The 20,360-nt window shown below is 36.6% G+C and overlaps 1 protein-coding gene across 1 annotated transcript in view; it reads left to right on the top strand.

Moving 5' to 3' along the window:
- LOC148830688 (1,4-alpha-glucan-branching enzyme-like) overlaps positions 1-20,360 on the top strand; it is a 371,399-nt gene that overhangs the window by 325,806 nt on the left and 25,233 nt on the right. Inside the window, exon 15 of the mRNA XM_088922045.1 lies at positions 10,667-10,784. Within this exon, the coding sequence (XP_088778171.1) occupies positions 10,667-10,784 (118 nt within the window). The remainder of the gene's footprint in view (positions 1-10,666; positions 10,785-20,360) is intronic.

Genomic DNA, 20,360 nt, shown 5'->3' with positions numbered 1-20,360 from the left:
GTACACAACAACGTGATTGTGGGCCAGTGGTGTGTAGCACACAACTAGTGAACCAATCCATCACATAAGGGGTTATTTTGATACTGTAAATAAGAAGTAAAACTAGTCCCAAAGTGCCATGTATCAAGGTTAAAAAAGTATATTTAAAGCAGTGCCTGCTTCTTATTTCCTTTCATAAACATCTGCCATGCCTTTCCGGGTAACTGTATTTGTGCCTTTGTGTATGCTACACTAAGTCTCCTGGCTCTCTGAGACGGGGGGGGATTTGATGTGCAAATACTAATTTATATTTTGGGCGAGAATGATGTGCAATGTGAATTGGGTAGTACTGCAGGGAATAAAAAAGAATATTGACAGCTTATTTATTTATTTAAATACTTACTCTAGTCAAAAAAACATCAGTACAGACCCTGTATGTCAAACTCTGCCTTACTGTTTTTTTACAGAGGTTTTTTTAGGTTTCTTTTTTTTCCTTTTTTTTAGTTTAGGTTGTTTAGTTGTTTTTTTCCAGTGTAATTAAAACTGCAAAGAAAAAGGTTTTTCCACAGTAACAAAGGAGGGATTCCCTAACTTTGACTTTTCAGTGCTGAATTTTTTAAAACAGATATCCACAACTCTGGAGAATTAATGATGCTTAAGTTGGTTTTGAGATCCCTGTTTATTACTCTTTAGCTTTGTTTGCTGGTTTTTGCACACCTGGGAATAATATTGCCCCATACTTTTTAATACTGTAAATATAAAGAAAACATCCAAAACAATTCTCTCTATGTTGACTCTTCTCTATGTCTGGAGTACATGATGAAAACATGTTTCTTCAGCCACTGTTTGGTCACATGATGCTTTTTTATAAAAAAATGAAAAAGTATCTCTGCATTGCTGATGTGTAAAAAAAGATGAATTTGGAAAGTGAATGGCAAAGAGCCTTTCCTCATCTTGCTAGCAGGCCTGCTGGCTGCTCGATTTCTTAAGCTCTGAATAGTCAAGTCAGACCTGACACAGGAAAGTTTGGTTAGAAATTCCGATTGAAATCCACAACTCCTCCTGTGTGGGGAACCACTCAGTTCTCCACTGAGCGCTCTTTCACTACTCAACCCAGCATTGCTATACCACAGTTTTGCTGTGAAATATATGATTTGGATGTTGGAGAGCACTGTAATAGGGTCTGTATTTGTTAAAAACTATTCTACTGTGTATCTCACCAGATGTCAGACCCCCTCTGTGCAGGTTTAAACACTGATTTGACAGTGTAACTCTTCAAGTTATAAAAAAAATCTTACTATTGGCAAGTCTGAGGGACATCTTGCCATGTGAGACAAGCTAGTACTGGGCACGGAGACAGTATTTTATCTGAATAACATGGGAAAACACAAAAGAAGTGTTTTCTTCTCATGTGTGCCTTGAATTCATTAATGAGTCTTTCCAGAATGACAAATGATCTAGGATTGTTTCTTCTGACTTTTCTACTGCAATATTCTTTTCAGCACTGGCAGGCAAGCAGTATGTTGTTGTTTTCACTCTAACTGTACCAAATCACCATTATCTTTCCATTTTTATTGCAAATTGAATATCAAAAGAGCAAACCTAAACAAACTCCTTGTGCTTTAGTCAAATACATTGTTCTCCTCTCTGTGCTGTGACAGGTTAACACATCGTATTGTTCTCCTCTCCTTGCTTTAACCCGGCCTATTGAAGTTTTACCTTCCTTTCACTTAAACCATTGTATCAAAGGCACATTCGTGTTACCTAAGATCAATCCATTGCCTGTGTACTGTTTTTCCAAGTCAAATCAGTTGCAAAAGATCCCCAGATATGTGATCATGAAAAGAGTATTTCAATTTTTACTCCAGTTTGTGAGATAACTCCAGTTTGCTTGTTTTGTGAGATAACTGCCAGGCTATATAGAAGAGGAAATCAGAACTCTCCCTCTGTCCCACGAAAAACAAGTGGTTACTGCATTGGGGTTAATCGTGCATAGTGGAGTGTGCTGATGTGGCCTAGAAGCCTATATTTTTACCCTGGAGCTGGGAATTTGTTATTGGGAACTGGGGTTTTTCCTTGGTTCTGAACATTTCTTCAGAACACAGTTATCACTCTTTTACCTTGGATTTAGAAAATATAAGAAAGGTTACAAATGAATCCCAATTTTGTCATTATAAAAAAGTCACCATTGCTCCTGGGCAATTTAAAAAAGTCAATTTCTGAAAGAAACCTGTATCCTAGTCCTGGTATGTAATTATATCTTTGGATGAATTCCGTGGGTCATTAGTGGAACTAATAATGGTCCTTGGGAATTATTTTTTTTTCTATTTTCAAAGGTCAGAATTGACAGGCTCTGGGATAATGTTCTATTTTTACAAACATCATTATTGTATTGTTCAGAATAACAAACTGCAGGCAGCAATATCAGCCATCTGTAGGCCAAACATAATTGTAAAAAACAAGAACCATCCATTACCCTGGGATCAGTGTATTAAAAAAGAGGCTTGCCAAGAAATTTCCCCTTATGCCGTTTTTTTAGAAGCTCTTTTTAAATGGTCGTGTTCAGGATTGTCATGTACTATTATTACATGTTGCCAGTCCACATTTTAGCACTTGTTTTTATCCTTATCACTTTGCAGCACATCCCGTTCTACATTTTTCTGTTTCTCCTTATTATATTGTTTACGATTGTATGTTACCATATCAGTAAATATGGATTATGAGTAGTTTTCCTTAAGTCTTATTAGAAGGAATGGGACATTTGTGTCTCAGAAAGCTAAAAACCTATTGGCATTCCAGCTTTTAGCAATCTTTTAAGATGTTATTCTTTGTGGAGTAGCTGGTAGGACAAGTAACTATGCACCAACAAATGTGTAAAATTTAGAAGGAATACAGATATAGAGATATAATGTGAATATATACTAATCCTATGTACTAAAACTAGTCCATACCTGGTGATTCCTTCCACTTTTAGTAGTTCATTAGATGAATTGGTTGTTTTTACTAAATGGAAATACATAGCAGACTGAGGAAGATAATAGATGCTTATTATCAGAGGTTATCAACAACATATTCTGTACTTAGTGTCCTCAGATAAACACTTTGACTCTGGTGTAGCTTATGCGTTGCACACATAGAAGACTGCAGGAGCACTGAAAGTACAGTACTGTGAGCCAAGATTATGACTAGCCACGGCACAGATGCTTAAATATTAAACGAGAAAAAGTAGATGACAAAAAATTAGGTTACTATGCAGTAATCCGCTTCTCATGAAGACTCTTTTAACAAAATCAAAAGAGAAGCATGCAATGATCGGTACACATTTTATCTTTTTAGAACCTCTACTTGCCCTCTACTTATGGTTTTCCATGTAAACTTAAAACACCACTGTAGTGTTCCATGATTCCTCAAGAGTAAACAGTTATTGGTTTAAGTCAAGATATATTGGATCAGTTGAATCTTTATTTTAAAAATACATATAATATTTTATATGTGATTTTATTTTATATGTTTATCAGAATAAAAAAGGGGTGTTTTTTGGCTTGTGTATTGTAAATGTCAAATAACTGTTAAAAACTAGAGGGAAGAAAATTACCTCAGGTAGATTTGTGTTTTCTACTGGCAAAGAAAAACACTATTAGTATTAAGCTAATAATAGTATTTGGGTATTTAATTTTGAATATTTCTTTATTTACTCAAATTAAGATAGTACGTTTGAATTATCCAGCCCTTGTTGCTGCCTCCTATAAAAGACCTCAGCTTGTAAATCTTGTAATGGATCAAATTGCTATGCAATGTAAGATTAATCAGTTTTTAATATCTCTGCCAAAACATATCAGATATTTAATGGTCAAGGTTAAGGTCTTTAACCATGAATAAAATATACTAATTTATGTGCAATCAACCCCAAGGCCAAAGTTCAAAAGGAAGGTTGAGCCAATTTAGAAGACTGTTTAACCCTCATAATAACCATTGATGAGCTCTGCAAAGCCTTATTCTGGTGCTCATGAGATAGGAGGGATGAGACTATTTGTAGAGACAGTGGATGCTATGAAGGGCATGAGCTATTTGTATACTTATTTGTAAGCTGAATAAGAGGAAAATGCTGGTACTGGATTGAGGCAGGGAGAATCATGTGAGTTTGATCAATTTAACTATTTGACTTTGATAATGTCCCTACAAATGTTATGATCTGCATTGAGACTGCGTTGACCTGCTGTAATATCAATATGTGTCTGAGATGCAAAGGAAACAGTTTTGTAAATATAGTAAATTGCAGATTAAACCCTCTGATTGCTAGTGAAAGTGTGAATAAATGAAAATTGTGTGCAGATATACCAGAAAATCAGGAGTGAAATAAAAGAATTTCACAATCTCTTAATCAGATGTACTGTACTTACTAGTGTTGTCAGTTGACTGGAAATGTGTGGTCCCAACTATAGCTACAGTACATCTCACCCAAAGTGATTAACTCCCATTCATGATTCAAACCTTAGTAGGCGTGAATTTTGGAAGGCACTCATTTAAGCTGGGGAATGATAAAACTGGCCAGTGTCTCTTAACATTTACTGATACCTTTCAATGAGTGTTAAATGGATTTAGTTTGATGTGAGACCAAAAGCAGGTCATTGCTCATAAATTTGTGAATTATTCTGTAAGTATCCTGCTTTCAAACTTGAGGCAAAGAAATGGGGGGAAAGCAAAACTACATGGCCTGAAATCTTCTTTTTTTGCAAATGCCAAAACTCATTCTAGTCTTTCCTCATACCGCATATCGTATGACCCAAGAGAGTTCATTCTCAATTTGCAATGCTGAGAAACCTCAAAATATCCATAATAAAAGGCAAATTTCTGTTAGGAAAGAAAATAAGATGTATTTCCCAATTCAAAGAACAGAAGGCGGAATACAGCATTCTTCAGCACAGACAATGAGTGCAGCTGCAGCTCTTTTTAATCATTAATATCAAAGCAGACAGCCGAACGCAAGTAGAATTTCCCAACAGTATGAAAATGAATGACTTTTTGAGGGTCATCATAAGACTTAGCATGAGAGGGCTAAACTCAACAAGGCTACAGGGGAAAGAGATAATTATTGCGCTTGACAGTGTATTTGACCACTGCATATGTTTATTTCTTACATGTTTTTTTGTTATGAACTGTTGTTTTTCAATACTCAGGAGCCTATATAAACACAGAATCAAAATTTCCTCCAAGGATCAGGCTTCTTACATAGATGAAAGCGATTGTTTCCACTGTTCATTATTTATTTTTTATGAAGCACAGCTCAGCGCGTTCCTGCACAGGAACAGATAGACCTTTTGATTTTGCCTGTCAGTTTTGGTTGTGTCAGGAAAGGTGTTTGTGCAAACTCTGGCAAAGGTGAGATACGATGTTGATTTAAAAAAATAAGTACAGAAAACGTACTGCGAGGGAATGTTCTATTTGAACATTAGCATTACATTTGTTCAAATTCTAGATTTTGTTCTACTGTGGTATGTAATGTTCTGAACACTATCTTGATTTTCCGATTTTCATTGAAAACCATAAACTTTCCAGTAAATGGTTGCTTTAAAGATGCTGTTAAAATTGCCTTTTAACTCCAAAGCTGTTGATATGAGCTCCTTGAAAAGAAATGTGTTTCCTGTAACTTAGGTTAAATATCAATTTAATAGTTTTTAACAGTCAAGCAAGCAGTGAAAAGCAAATTAAACAGGGAAATGTCCATAATTAATTACTAGGTCAGCATTTATTGAAAGTGTTTTCAATTTTTCTTATCCTTGGTGGCCTATTGCTGGAAACATACAGTACAGTACAGTGGCTGGGTGGACCCTAACTTTAAAACCGTATTGATGTGCCTCAGATATCTCTATGGGAGATAATTTGTTTTAAAAATACTATGTTTTAGACATTGCAGTTTTATAAAGGCTGAAGCAGAGTAAAGGTAAACCTTACAGGATATAGAGTTGAGTATTGAAGTGTTTTAATTAAAATGTCTGATCCCCCACCACCACCTCAGTGTTTATTTTAAATGTAATTTAAAAATGTATTAAAATAAGTATTAATTGGGTAATTGTACAGTAAACTTCTCAGTAAACTACTACTTCTTCAAACTCCTGCATATTATTGTTCCTCTAAGTGCCCATGGAGACATTACATTTATTTGCAGTGCACCTGATTGATTCCTTTTTATTTAACTGGGTCAGATAGGAGCATTTCATCAGTAATTGCCAATGTTTGTTTTTTTTTACTTTCGTTACTTCTTACTCTGAGCCACATATCTTCTTATGCTATTAACTCTATACAAATAATGCCCCAAATTCTGGTCTTCTGGGTAAAAAAAACAAATGAAAAAAGCTTCAAGTTTCCCATCAAAAGGCTCAAATTCATCCTGTAAAACTCGTGGGAATGGTTTGTGTAGTAGGAGACCTTGAAATTGCTTCTATATTTAAGCTTCTGCTTTTACCTGTATACTTGTTTGCAAAGGTGGTTCATCAGTCTCTTTGCCTAATTGATTTCTCAGTTGTATGTACCAGCATTGCTGCTGTTCTGAGCATGATGTTTTGAAAGAAACAAGCTGAAGCAAATGCTGTGTTTATACTGCATTGTGTGAATGCAGTATCATTATCTATTCAGAGCAACGCATTGGACTTTATTTATAACCTGTTCTTTATAAGTGACACATTTGCTCTTAAAAGTAATGAACAACCCCAGTATAAATCCTATTACCTGTTGTCACTAATGAATAACTAATGCATACTGTACATGTTTCTTTACTAAGAAATCTATTAGATATACATTAATCTTATACTATCACTCACCAAACTGTGTTTCAGAAAAGAAGCATTAATGTACAGTATGGTTTGCAGGTGACCCCTGTAATATTTTTTTGTTTTTGTAAACCTTTTTAATAAATGGGTATGGACAGAACAAAGTACCATATGGAAGGGTTATATTTAAAGGAGAATTTCTGTTTAAATGCAGATGCCTGAATACTTTAGGGTACCTGGGGTACCGTATCGCATTTCTGCACGTGATATCTTTTTGGTACTTTTGGGAAATATCTAGAACACATTGGGTCTTTATATTTAATTAGGTCTTTGTAATTTTCACTTTCTTAAGAGACAACAATTAGTAGACATTGGATGACTCCCATATGGGACTTGGAAAATGGCTAAATACTGTTAGAGAAGAAGGTAATGTATTGCTTTCATATCCAGTGTTTGTAAAGTGTAAAGCTGCTTCTTCAGGCTCTGATGAACACTTATCTCAAACTGTGTAATTGTTCCTGCAGCACTCCAATTAATCCCCTCACACTCCTATATCATCTGTTTGTTCCGATTAAGAAAAGCCAAATGTGTTTATCGACCTTTATCTAGCATACAAAAAAGATAAAATGAATTTAAACAAGCTGTGGGTGGAAAATAATTTTGAGACTCTTCAGAGCTAAAGTCCGTTTTTTTACACTTGTAAGAATTCTAAATGTTTTTTTGTTGGATTGGCACAGTACAGAAATCACTTAATAATATATAGTTATATCACGTGGGAGGCTCTGTATAGCTTATACAGTATGTTTAAACCCACACCTTTGTCTGTCAGTGGTTTTTTTAAACCATTGACTACCCAGCAAGCCTTATAAAAACAGTTTCATAGCTCCATGGCACCATGGTTTAACATTCGTGTACATCAGGCTTCCACATGGCTTATCCAGTAGGTCCATTCAGTTATGCAAGTTGATTCCTGCAATCCAGGTGCCATTTATTGAGCCAGAACCATGTCAAGAACTGATTGTGACCTGTAGTTCCAGTCACAGACAACTGGTCAAGCACCATCAAAGCTAGATACCCTCAGATTTTCAATAACAGCAACCTACCCAGTCCTTTCAGGCTTAGAGAGATATTTAAAATTTACTGTATGAAAGAGTGCTAAAATCAATTAGGCCTCTTGATTGTACTTGCTGTTGTCTTAGGTCTTGAAGCAGCAATCTCTATCAACATAGAGAGGTGTTGATTGTGACGTACAGTAAACATCACAGTTGCAGAGAAAAAGTTAAATCAGCAAAAACTGTTTTTATTAGACCACAAAAAATATCTGTGAAAGCATTCAGAGATTTAAAGTACATGACTCCAGTGATGAAGGGCCTTATATTTATGGGTTTGATTCCACCTGAGCTCTTAATTTATCTAATTATTGGCTTCAATGGACCAGTGTTCTGGAAGTAAGAAGAAGACCTACAAGAATTGCTGAACTGTAATCCGATACTTGATAACACATTACTCATTTAAGTAGGAAAATAAATATCAGTGGGTGACCAGACACTAGGCTTCAAATAAAGAAACTTGTCCAAAAGTTACCTCAGAACTTGGAGTTAAAGGGTTAAAGACTCTATTTCTGTCTTTATGTTTCATTACTTTTGAGCCTTTAGTTATTCAGTCAGCTTGCTGTGAATGTGTGATCTGTAATGCAATCCCAATGGGTGGCAAATTATGTTTTAGCTAATGATTACTTGAGGGGGAAACTTGCCTCAGGAGCAAAATAGTTAGAAAGTAATGAAAAATGTCCAACTGACAGATGCCTTTGTCATACGTTTGTTCAGACAGTCAAGAGCAATGTGCAGGATGCTTAATATTATTTAACACATTTTGAGCTGAACCTATGGAAAGCCTATGTGTATTCTTACTTTTCCCTTTATACTTTAACTCTTTCCTTTCTGTTTTTTTCTATGCAAATCAAACCTCTTCTGCAGTTTCTGCAGCCCTTGTTCAAGAAGAAACATAGATTTCATAGTAGAAACATTCCTCTATACCTGCAATGATGTGTTCTACTGCTGCCTCGTACTTACAAATGCCCCATTAAACATATATTTGATTTTGAACCAGAAACCATAAAAACATAAACCTGTGTATAAGAATTAAACATGTGGCATGTACATGAGTGCATTATTTCACTGACTTAAAATAGATTAAACATGTTCAGATTCTGCTTGTTTCTGTATTTAAAGAGTTAAGCGTGTCTGTTCTACCATAATCTTACAATCTGTGAATATCAACATTATTGTTTCTGGCACAATGAATACTGTATATAGGCACTAGTATGGATATGTGTACCTACAGAGCTGAGAAGAGAAAGTCAGATGTTGAGGGTAATGATGAAGGATCATTTGGTTGTCTAATGTGACAGTCTGCTGCAGTAATGGCAACATAATCTATTACCATTACCTCAGGTTAGTTCAAAGGGTGGTTTCACACATTAAAGAGCAAGAGTAACAAGTGTTGTTCAAAATCATTAAATCATTAACTCTGTAAACAAGAGTTTAGAACTTCCACTGCTATAATCGTTACTAAGATAACTACCAAAATCAGTTTTACAGTTTTGAATTACAGTAAGTTTGAACTGAAAACTAGCATACTGTATTTAACTAGATATATTTTTCCCCACTTGTTTCTGATAGGATCCATTGTGGCAACGTACCTACCAATTTTCATTTTAACAAAATTTCCGCTGCTTTATATTTACATAATCCAGTTACAAATTTCCAATAATAATGCTTGTGCTGGCCTCTCTCATGAAGGGGGGCTATTTTCATTTATTAAAAAAAGCCAGACCGTCCAAGAAAATGACAACAGCACAGCCTGCAGCATTATGAGGTATTGACAGGTTCTGAGTGGGAAGGCTGTTATTTTTTCTCAGAGGCATGCATCATATCAGTGGCTCGCTTTTCCAAACAACGGTAAATCTCAAATTCTTTCCCTCTTGGGCTGCAGAAAGTAAAAAAGTTATCAGAAACGCCAAACCTATAGCTCAGTAGTTGCGAGTTGAAAAACATTCTTGACAGAACTAGGTTATGTTGTAGGAAACATGAAAGATCTGTAAACCATCACTTTGATTTAGTCAGCTCTTTTTTGCATACGGCTGTAGCCATTTGTTTGGTATAATAAAGGGAGGAAGCAGCAATAAATTTCGGCAGCACATTAAAACAAAATCAATAGTCTTGCTCTGCTCATTTGAAAAACAATGTTGTCTTTTATGCACAACTACTGAGAAAGTTGTCTTTCTCATAATTTGTTCTGAAGGACTTTGAGGATACTGACTTTCTTACTGTCATTTTCTGAAAACTTATAAACTACCAGAGTTTGAGATTTAAGATTTAAACAATGTTATTATATTAGATTTCTGAATCATTCATACTGAGCCCAACAATTGTATGTATTCAACATAACATCAAACACAAAAGAGACCATGCTCAAACACAACAACAGATCTATTCAATAATTTCTGGGTAGAATATGCTTTATTCTGTGATTTCTAATATTATTTTTGCTTCAATTTATTAAATCTTATTCAATTGCATTTGTATTCTAAAAAATCATTTTTAATTGCCATTGTTTATTCTTCTCACCCATTTCACTGCAATACAGCGGTGTGTCATTATCGTGGATAATTATAATAACGTGTTTATTCCTTCACTGTGAAGCAGATATCAAGCAGTTTGTCTGCTGCTACATGTTAGTAGCGTGTTTAGTAATTAATATGCTGATCTTGCCTTGGAATTTTGTCAATTTTTGTCCATTTTATTGCAACTGACTCAATCAGATTTAAAATGTGGTTACTTAGAAACTTCTGAAGCACATGGGTTTGTCCTGAAATCTTTTGTCTTTGGATCAGCTGTTCCTTAACCTGTTGTCTCCAGGTATAAAATTAAATTGGATTCTGACATGGCTCAATATGGTGGACACCAGCGGCTCGACCACAACACAGACTTCTTTACCGAACCTGTTCCATTCAACAACTGTCAAAACTCATTGCTGGTAAGTTCATGTTTTCCCACAACAAAAAAACAAACAGAGCAGCTCTTGATTATTCATTTTTTAAAATGATTTTAATGTTTTTTGTCTTTAACTAAGGATAAACATCTCAACAGAATTGAGAGGATTGACTTCGTAACCTATAAACACTTTGTTCTCTGCAGCTCTTTACCAAAATACTTTTAATGTTCTTCATTAATGTTATTCTTCTTCAAACCTTTGTTCCCTCAGTATAATCTGCATAAAGCTTACAGTATGTGAGAGCACTGTGAAGGCTACGTCTCAAACATCCATCAGGAAACTAAAAGCTGTTATTGACCACAGATTTCTGCTTGAGAAGCATGTCATAAGAGATCACAGATAACAGCTCAGGGTTTTGCATTTATTTTAGTTTAGCTGAATACTGTTTAACAGCTAACGCAAAGAAGGCAAATGGTGCATGTTTTTAATTTTAGTGTTTACTTCCATTAGAATTTTCTTTCAAATATGGAAACATATTCCTTACTCTGAATCATGGTTACAATCTATGGGTGAAGGAGAAAGATGAAATGATTGTTATCTAATGTCAATATCTAACCACCCCATCTTTTATATCTATCCATTTCCTATCTACTTTATCCAGTTCAGGGTTGCAGGATAGCTGGAGTTTATCCTGGCAAGGGCACTGTCACACCCCACACTCTCCCTCGCAAACGCCGATGCATTCCCAAACCCACTGTTTCACAATCTAATTTCTAATTGAACCCATTACATTCCCACATGCACCAGATTCCACAAATTCTCACTCCCAAACCAATTATCCAACCACATCCCTTTCCTTTCAGTATTTAAAGTTCCCTCACACACCAACCTTGAGAAGACTCCAGTAGAACTCTCTTGTGTGTGTTTCTAAACCTTTTGACTGATCTCCTTGTACCGAATTTTGCTCCTGCCTTTTGACCACGCCTTTTGGATTTTGTTTTTGGATTGTCTTTTTGGGTTTCCCTCGTTACCGGACTCTTTGCCTCCCTATTTGACCAAGCCCCTGGATTACATCTTTTGGATTGTCCCTGTGCTACTCCGCATTCTGCGAGATTCACAGTTACGCAAAAGGATCCTCCTATTCTACCAATTGGTTTCCTGACAGGCACAAGGCAGGATACACACTGAATGCAACATGAGTCCAGGGCAGACACACACACACACACACACACACACACACACACACACACCAGGGCCATTTTTCCCAGAAGTCAATTAACCTACTTGTACCATTATGTCTATGGTCTGTAGGTGAAAACCCATGCAAACACAGAGAAACCATACAAACCCCATGCAGATAGCACCCCAGGTCTAGAATCGTTGCAAGGAAACAATACTAACCTCTGAGCAATCATATCACCTCCCCTCTTTTACATATTGAATGTAATATTGGAGAACTGTTGAGCCCTGCAAGCCTTACCTGAGTGTTTTATCACACAGCTTTGACTGGGACGTCAAGGTTATCATTGATTTTATTTTTCCTGACTGGCTACACGAGTCAGAACAGGCACATACTATATATGTCCATGTTCTGCATACATGCCTAACACAAAATGGCATGATCCCATGCTGTAGCAGAGAGAAATGCTGCCTGCATTTCTTTTCAGCACAGAATATGCGAATGGAATGGACTCCATTAACAAGAGAGTACTGTAATATTCCTTTTTTGGTTGCATTGCTTTTCAAGCTAATATCCACATTAGACAAGCGAGAGGGAAGAAATGACCAAGTAATTTCATGAGCTATTCCTATAAACTCTAAAGGAATGCAAACGGGCTTCCCCGACTAGAGTCACGCATTTCCATCAGCGCAGACTTCATAGCTTTTTCAAAGCCTGCAACACTTTCATTTGCCAGCCTATTTCAAAGACTCTAGCGTGGCCAAAGGTGCGCGGCTCACAATTTAAACTTCCATTTCTAATCTATTATATCTGCAATCGCCGAGGCCCTCTAAGCCTTCTGAGCTTGCATTTAGCAGGGAAAACACAGCCAGGCGGGTCATAAATAAACTCCTTGAGCCTCGTATTGTTATTGATTTCTGGTAGCTGCACGTTTATGGAATAATAAATGTGTCGTTTATTTCTTTTCACATTGATAGATAACACTGCCTCCTCTATGCCTCCGAACATGAAATACAAGCCGACACTTTCTTGTCTAGCTCTCACGTCGCCTCACTATTTAAGCTGCTTTATTTCTTGTCTTCCAGGCTTCTGCTTCCCTAAGTTGCTGTCTTTTCTAACATGTCCTCCTAAGGATGATTTAAATGAATGTTTCGTAACTTAATTTGAAAATTGTTCAGGAGAACTTCGTATTCTCTTAGTATTCAGTAAACTGAATATTTACAGTGTGGCAAAATGTATTCCTCTTCAGATTTTGATGATTCTGAAAAATGTTCTAAAACTTTGTAAAAGTAACTGTCTTACCTCTAATCAGAAAAAAGTGCTGTTTTCATGTCTTAGTGTCATTATCTCAGTATGTAAAGTGAAACTCTGACCTTTATACACTACAGCTGAGACATTTTCTGTTTTAAGGTAGTCAAATTTAATCCAGAGCAAAAGTTGCTAGTATAATTTTTATGTTGTAAAATACTCACAGGGAAGTGCAGTGGTTAGCACTGTTGCCTCACAGTGCTGGGGCCCTGGGTTCAATTCCCAGGCTGCTGTCTGTGTGGAGTTTGTAAGCTTTCCCCATATTCACATGGGTTTCCTCTGTGTACTCTGGTTTCCCCCCACAGTCCAAAGACATACGGGTAGTTTAATTGGCTTCTGGGTAAATTGGCTCTGAGGCGAGTGTGTTTTTGTCTGTGATTGCCATGTGACGGACTGGCGTCCTGTCCAGGGTGTCCAGGCCTCTGCAACCCAGTTATAAATAAAGTGGTTTGAAAATGGATGGAAGAATGGATATCTTGCAAATTAATGGTTTAGTTATTCCACTAAAATAATATCTAATAGTCTATTTTCTGCTTGTTAATCCAGTGCAAACAATGATCGTATACTGGCATATAATCAACAAATAGGAATTGGAATTGTTTTCCACACAAACAATTGGATGAAGCCATTAGAGGAGTACCAAATCACATTACATGGCAACACTAAATGCCAAGGACAAGTATTTCCTACAACCTTTTATGTTCTGTTAGGCCTTTAAAAAAAGTATTAAGCAGTGCAGTGCTTGTCACGCAAAGTACTCTTTCATAATTAACATACTTTACATATTGTAATTAAACATTATTTATATTGATTTCTTTTGAATGACAAGTTATGAATTAAATTTTTGTTTCAAATCATAGACCTTAACTCAAATAGGCATTTCTGCTATACTTGATTTTCTATGCTACAGTATACTGTAGAGGGGTGGGCTATGTGAAGCTGAACCATAGAGAGCCAAAAGTACATAGATTTCTTTCACCATATGAAAATGTAGGTAAGGGCCCAATCAATAAAAGTTCATTTTTTATCCTAAATCATGTTATTTTTGTCCTCCACAGTGATACCGCCACACAACATATCTGCAATTCCTATAACCAGCCCCACTGCATTGTGGTAATGGGTTACTTTGGGAGCAACCTGTAGAACAGTGAGACAATTTAATCAGACGGTTGTGAGGTTTCCTTGGAGAGGATAAAGTCAGTTGTTTTCTTTGGAGACTCATTTTCTGTGTATCCCTGTAGATTTTGTTGCTTTGAGGCGTATACAGTCTTGTGGCAAATAAGCTCACGGAGAGGCAGTGAAGAAGCAGGCCAGAGGAGTTTTTAAGCAGGTGAAGCCTTTATGTAAAGAAAATTGGCCCGATAGTAGAAAAACGTCAGGGAAGAGCTCTTCACTTGTTTTATCTGGAGGAATAAAACTCACTAGGTATGAAATTCATATGTTTTATAAACAACATGATTTTATATGTTCAAATAGCAGGTTTATAGGCAAAATATGGCATCTGCAGAACATCATGAATCAATGGCAGTGTGACAGTATACCATTATGCAGTCAAATAATTAAGTGGACTCCAATTAAGTGGAGTTTGAATTTGCTTAGACAAACAAGTTTCTTTCAGACACACCAGCACATTCAGAACCTCACTTCTTATTTAGCACATATGAATTGTCCTCAGTAAATTGTTAACCATGAGCTATAATGAATTACATCTCAATAGATTATATTGGATATTGTCAGTATGGAAAATAAAAAATCAGGCAGATAAAATATAGTAGAAAACAGAAAATATGTTAAAAAAAATACCGCACACCAGTTGTCTTTATTATTAATGCAGTGATTGGAATGAAGGCCATTTTTATTATTTCCTGTTGATGCCCTGTTCTTTGGATTGTCATTCTGCAAAATGCTTATACTTGACTGCTATTAAACTTATGCCTGCTGCAAAAATGACAGACATTACAGTATATGTTTTAATTAGACAACATGTTTGGTGCAAATGTTTTCTATTCTGTGCTGTGTAATACATTGAAATCCAACATCTAGATGCCTCTTATAGGCCAATTAGTCCTTAAAGTATGGTAAAGAGGGTTTTCATCATTTTTAAATCTAGTGTACAGCTTAATGTTCTGGCAGCCAACAGTCCTGTTAATGGAAAGACCTGAAGACCCTGAAACTGTTAAACATCTTTAAAGCTATCAATGATGAAAAAGTGCTGACACTTTAAATGACTGTAAAGCCACATGAGTAATGCCTTTACATTGTTATGCCCCTCTTTTGTGCTCTAAAGTGTTGACCAATTTTATAAGCCACAATCTGCAAATGTACTATTCCCAGTGCTCAACCCACAGTATTATGATAAGGATCACTGTATAAAATGTTCACAAGAAGAAAAATTAAGTGTGTACCATATGTGTTTATTGTTGAGGATTTATTTCTTTTTTGGTTGCAAATCTTGTTGTGTGGCAAGATGCTTTACACTTGTTTTTATGACACAAATGAAAAGGAATACAAATATGATGAAGTAAAAACGAAATTCAGAGATAATAAAATGAAATGAAAATAGAGCAAAGGCAAAACAAGGGTATAAGACCTTTCCTAGAGCCTAGCAAATTTTATTATTCATGACCATATACCTAGACTTTTGTAATATTAAATGGCTTGGTTTATTAATGGCTAGAGCAATAGTTTTAATGCAGCAAGGTGGTGAGTAATTTAAATGTCTAGGGTCTGAAGCAGTTATGGAGTATGATTGAAGTGTGTGCTGTAAAGTCAGCTGCTGTTAAGTCAGTGAAATAATGATTTTAGACTTGAAGCCTGTAGGGTGGCCTACAATAATGCCAGCTAACAAATCTATGTCTTTTTTTTTCATTGGTGAGTATTTTCAAAATCATGGAACTTCATCTGCAAAAGAAATTTTAAATTAAAAGATTGCAGGTTATATCACAGAAGCTACTGTACATAAAGAATTTCATTGTTTGGGTAGTGTTACGACCCCAAGTGTCTAGGGGTAAAGGGGTGTAACATTTAGATAATTTTTGGAAGCAGGTGGGTTCTCGTGAGGGACTAGGAAGCGTGATAACAAGGGTGGGTGCAAAAGTGATGATTTTAAGTTGAATAAGTGACTGCTAAGACACGATAACACAAAGGGGTAAGGAACTAGAGTGGTTCCAAAGAAAAGAAAATAACAAACAAAATGGAGCTGGCTAGGAAAGTGAGGGAAGCTAACCTGACTACAAAAGAAAACCTGAAACACACGGTCTTCAGCATCTTCAAACACCCTAGCTAACTTCCACTGTCTACCCAAAACTATACAAGACAAAAGGCACTCAACCGTACTAAACTAGAGGGACTAATACAAAATCAACTAAGTGTGTAGAATGTACCCAACAACCTAAACTAACCTTATAGTTACTTATAACCTTATCAGTTCTTAGAAGGATTTTGAATACTTGTGCCAGGTTTCTTAGTCATCTCCGTTTAAGTCTAAAGACAAAACAACAAATGCTATTGTTTGCAATACTTATGTATTGCCTTGTTATATCCTCTCAGAATATGTAATATATACTGTACAGGACAGAAAATGGGAATTTCAAAAATATTGTACCGCAACAGGGGCTCAGGCAGGCGCCCTTGCCGCATTAGGTCAGCCCCGCACCGTCCGGGGCTTGAACCCAGGACTCCCGCGTCACTCAGCAGCGACCCAGCCCGGTGAGCCAGAGAGATCTCTCTACAGCCCAATAGCTGTAGTCCTGCTATCACAGGGAAGGGCAGTGACGTCACCTGCTCTGGTACACCGGCTCTTACACAGTACCTGTTGGCCGTAAGCATTACACTCTCCCCCGCTTAAATTGCCATCCCCAGTGAAGGGCTATCCCACCCCGCTTCTGACACCAATGTAACGCAACACAGGCTCAGGCAGGCACCCTTGCCGCTTTAGGTCGGCCCCACACCATCGGGGGCTCGAACCCAGGACTCCCGCGTCACTCAGCAGGGACCCAGCCCGGTGAGCTAGAGAGAGATCTCTCCACAGCCCAGTAGCTGTAGTCCTGCTATCACAGGGAAGGGCGATGACGTCACCTGCTCTGGTACGCCGGCTCTTACACAGTACCTGTCAGCCGTAAGCGTTACACTATGTTGGATATACCGGTATATCGCCTTTAAACACATATATTTAAACACGCGTTTAGGATTTAAATCAAAACGCGATTCAAATCAATATAAATGTTTATTTTGTAACGCATAGGTGACTATTCATTGTTATTAAAAAGACTTAAATCCGATCATGTTGTGATATTTAGAAATATAAATTTGTTTGGTGCGAGTGAGGTTTTATTTAATCTCTGACCAAGGGAAACGTTTCATTTTTTCAAAGAAATGTTTGTTAAAAAAAAACTCATAGTTCCAGTGGGATTCAATCACAGACCGTTTGACATGGGAGTCAGGAACCTAACCCACAGCGCCACCGGTGCAGTCACATGCAGAGTGCTGAAAAAGCACTACAGAAACATTATCGACAGACAATGTACAGCGTGTACTATTCTTGTGTTGCGGTACATGAATATAATTATATCGTTATTAATTTCGTTAGATACGCGATTTCATATTATATTCCCTTTTAATCAAATTCTAAAAGTATGCTTGTTGACTCCGATATCTCTTTAGTTAAAGACTTCGATGCTTAAAATGTTTAGGGAGAAATGGAATACTGGTGTGTATTTTTTCTTTAAAGTACCAAGACCAGCCATATACTGTATGTTCCAAAATTAATATCGTTTATGGCCTTCACACGCGTTACAGTATGCTCCTATTCTTTTTATGCTCAGCTACTAAGATTTCCCTTCAGTGGTAAAATTCAATATCTACAACGGGCACAGCAAAGACGTTTACTGTAAGTCTTTCTACGACAGACCAACGGACCACGAGTGCCCCTGTCGGTCAACCAATCACGTACCGCGGTACCGCGCGTCATCTTGCGTCACAATGCGCGACGCCGTAGCCAATTACCTCCGGTACATGTCTGTACCGCTCACTTTGAATGGCTGCATCTGTATACTGTGGATTACACCTGTCCCAGGCTTTTGCCCAAGCAAAATTAAATTAAATTGACTGCAGCTTCTGAAAAAAATGAATAGACTTTTAGCTGTAACAAGAGCTTAGTGAAATTGCGTTCTTTTTATCAAAGTAATAGACGCTTCCTGAAAGCTTCTTTAATATGAAGTTACACATAAAAATGTTATTTTCGAACTCCTGTACCTTCTGTGAGCATTTGCCTTCATAGCGCAGATTGATTTATCAAGACAGGTCTTTTTGTATGGTCAGAGCTTTCCTTTAAAACCAAACTGGATTTCTACACCCAGATTCTATGATTTACACTTGACTTCAGACAGTCTGCGAATTTAAGATGTTTTTGGACATTTTAAAAAGTGTCTTCTGCATCCCTCTTCTAATGAACAGTGGTTCAAGTTTGCATCATGATAGCACTTAAATGGTATCTTAACTGCAACTGCTAATTTATTATGCTTTTATCAGTTCAAGGTATTTCCACAAGTGCGGAAAGTGTGTGCAAGTGTGGAAAATTCACTGTTTTGTCTCTGACAACAGGAAGCTGGAAAGACACTAGCAATACTGAACATCCCTTCACTCTTGAAGTGTATGGATTATAACTGACTTGACACAGAGAAAAAGATCTTTTTGAAACTTGAGATAGAAATGGCATGGAAATTATATGAACCAAGAGGAAAATAGATAGCTTTGTCATGCTTTGATAGTGGTGGGTGGGTGTTGTGAAGTAAACTGCCAAAATGCAGAACACAAAGGGAATTTAGAGTAGCCAGTCAAAGTTAACCAGCTTGTAGTTAGAATGTGGGAGGTAATCCACTCAAACATGCGAAGAACATTCAAGTTCCATATACGCATCCACAGGACCCCGGAGCTGTGAAACATCAGCATTAACCACAACTCAACATATAGTGAGCGCCAAAGATCTTTAAAACCTGTGATTTAAAAATGTTTACAGGGATGAAGCTTGGTACAGTAGCTCTTCATTATCGCCTTTTCTTTAGAAATACCAAACAGGTAGAACAATGAGAAAGAAAGCAGCTGCAAAAACTAATCTGAGATATGAGAGCAAATACATTTAGCTGTTCCATAGGAGACCAAGTCCAGTGCAAGAATAAGTTAAATAAGAGAAGCTACAGCAACCCTTTCCTTTTCTTGCACATTGGAATATTGTTCAGAAGAGCTTAAGTCTGAAGTTATTCATTTTTGTGTTGCATCTTTGTTGTTGATCTGTGGAGTACAAGTGCATGTATTTACTGTACAATGATGAATATGTCCTTTGGGCTGTGAAATGCTACATTTATATTTTTAGTCATTTCTTGCCGCAAATTAACAATGATCGATTCACATTTTCTTCTGCTTATGGGCTGATGCTGACTTATTTTAGGTCTTTACAAATGCAGAAAAAAAGTCTCACTTGAGATTGTGAGTGTTTTCTTTTTTTTTCGCTATTGTGATTGTGCCTCATTTTCTGTGTGGTGTCATACAGTAAGTTCATAGACATAAATTTAAACATATCATCGGACAACAGTGCAGTAGGAATTATTCAAAATGTTACACAATTGTCTCTAGAAGCTATTCATTAAAGAAGATTGAATTATTAAGGTATTAATTTGTATTTTAGTGGTAGAAGGGACAACTGCAGCAATGTGACACTTTGCTAAGAAGCTTCTGAAATTTTACACATTCACCTCCAGTTTTTAATAATTTTTAATAGATTGTTTACTTTGAGCTTTGCAATTGGTTTTATTAGGTAAAAAACATCTGTTATTTGGAGCACTGTGTCTTCTTTGCATGAAAACAATTTTCGTCTTTTTAAAACCCCTAATTTAAAATTCTCTTTTTTCATTTTATTTCCTTTTTATACATCCAACCATTTTTTTCCTGTCATACTGTATGCTTACGATTTGCTTAATGGGAAGTTTACTTTACAACTACGCTGGTTAATCTCTATGCCATTAACTAAGGGGAAAAACACCTCAAGAATTCACTCCTGATCTGCTTCCATTTCTGTCAATTAATACATTTTAAAACGTCACTTGAAAAAGCAGCCTTTTCAGAAGAAAACCTTA

This window comes from Atractosteus spatula, chromosome 7 (genome assembly GCF_055471065.1).
Source record: "Atractosteus spatula isolate fAtrSpa1 chromosome 7, fAtrSpa1.hap1, whole genome shotgun sequence".
Classification (NCBI taxonomy): domain Eukaryota; kingdom Metazoa; phylum Chordata; class Actinopteri; order Semionotiformes; family Lepisosteidae; genus Atractosteus; species Atractosteus spatula.
This window is presented reverse-complemented; position numbering and strand designations above follow the sequence as displayed.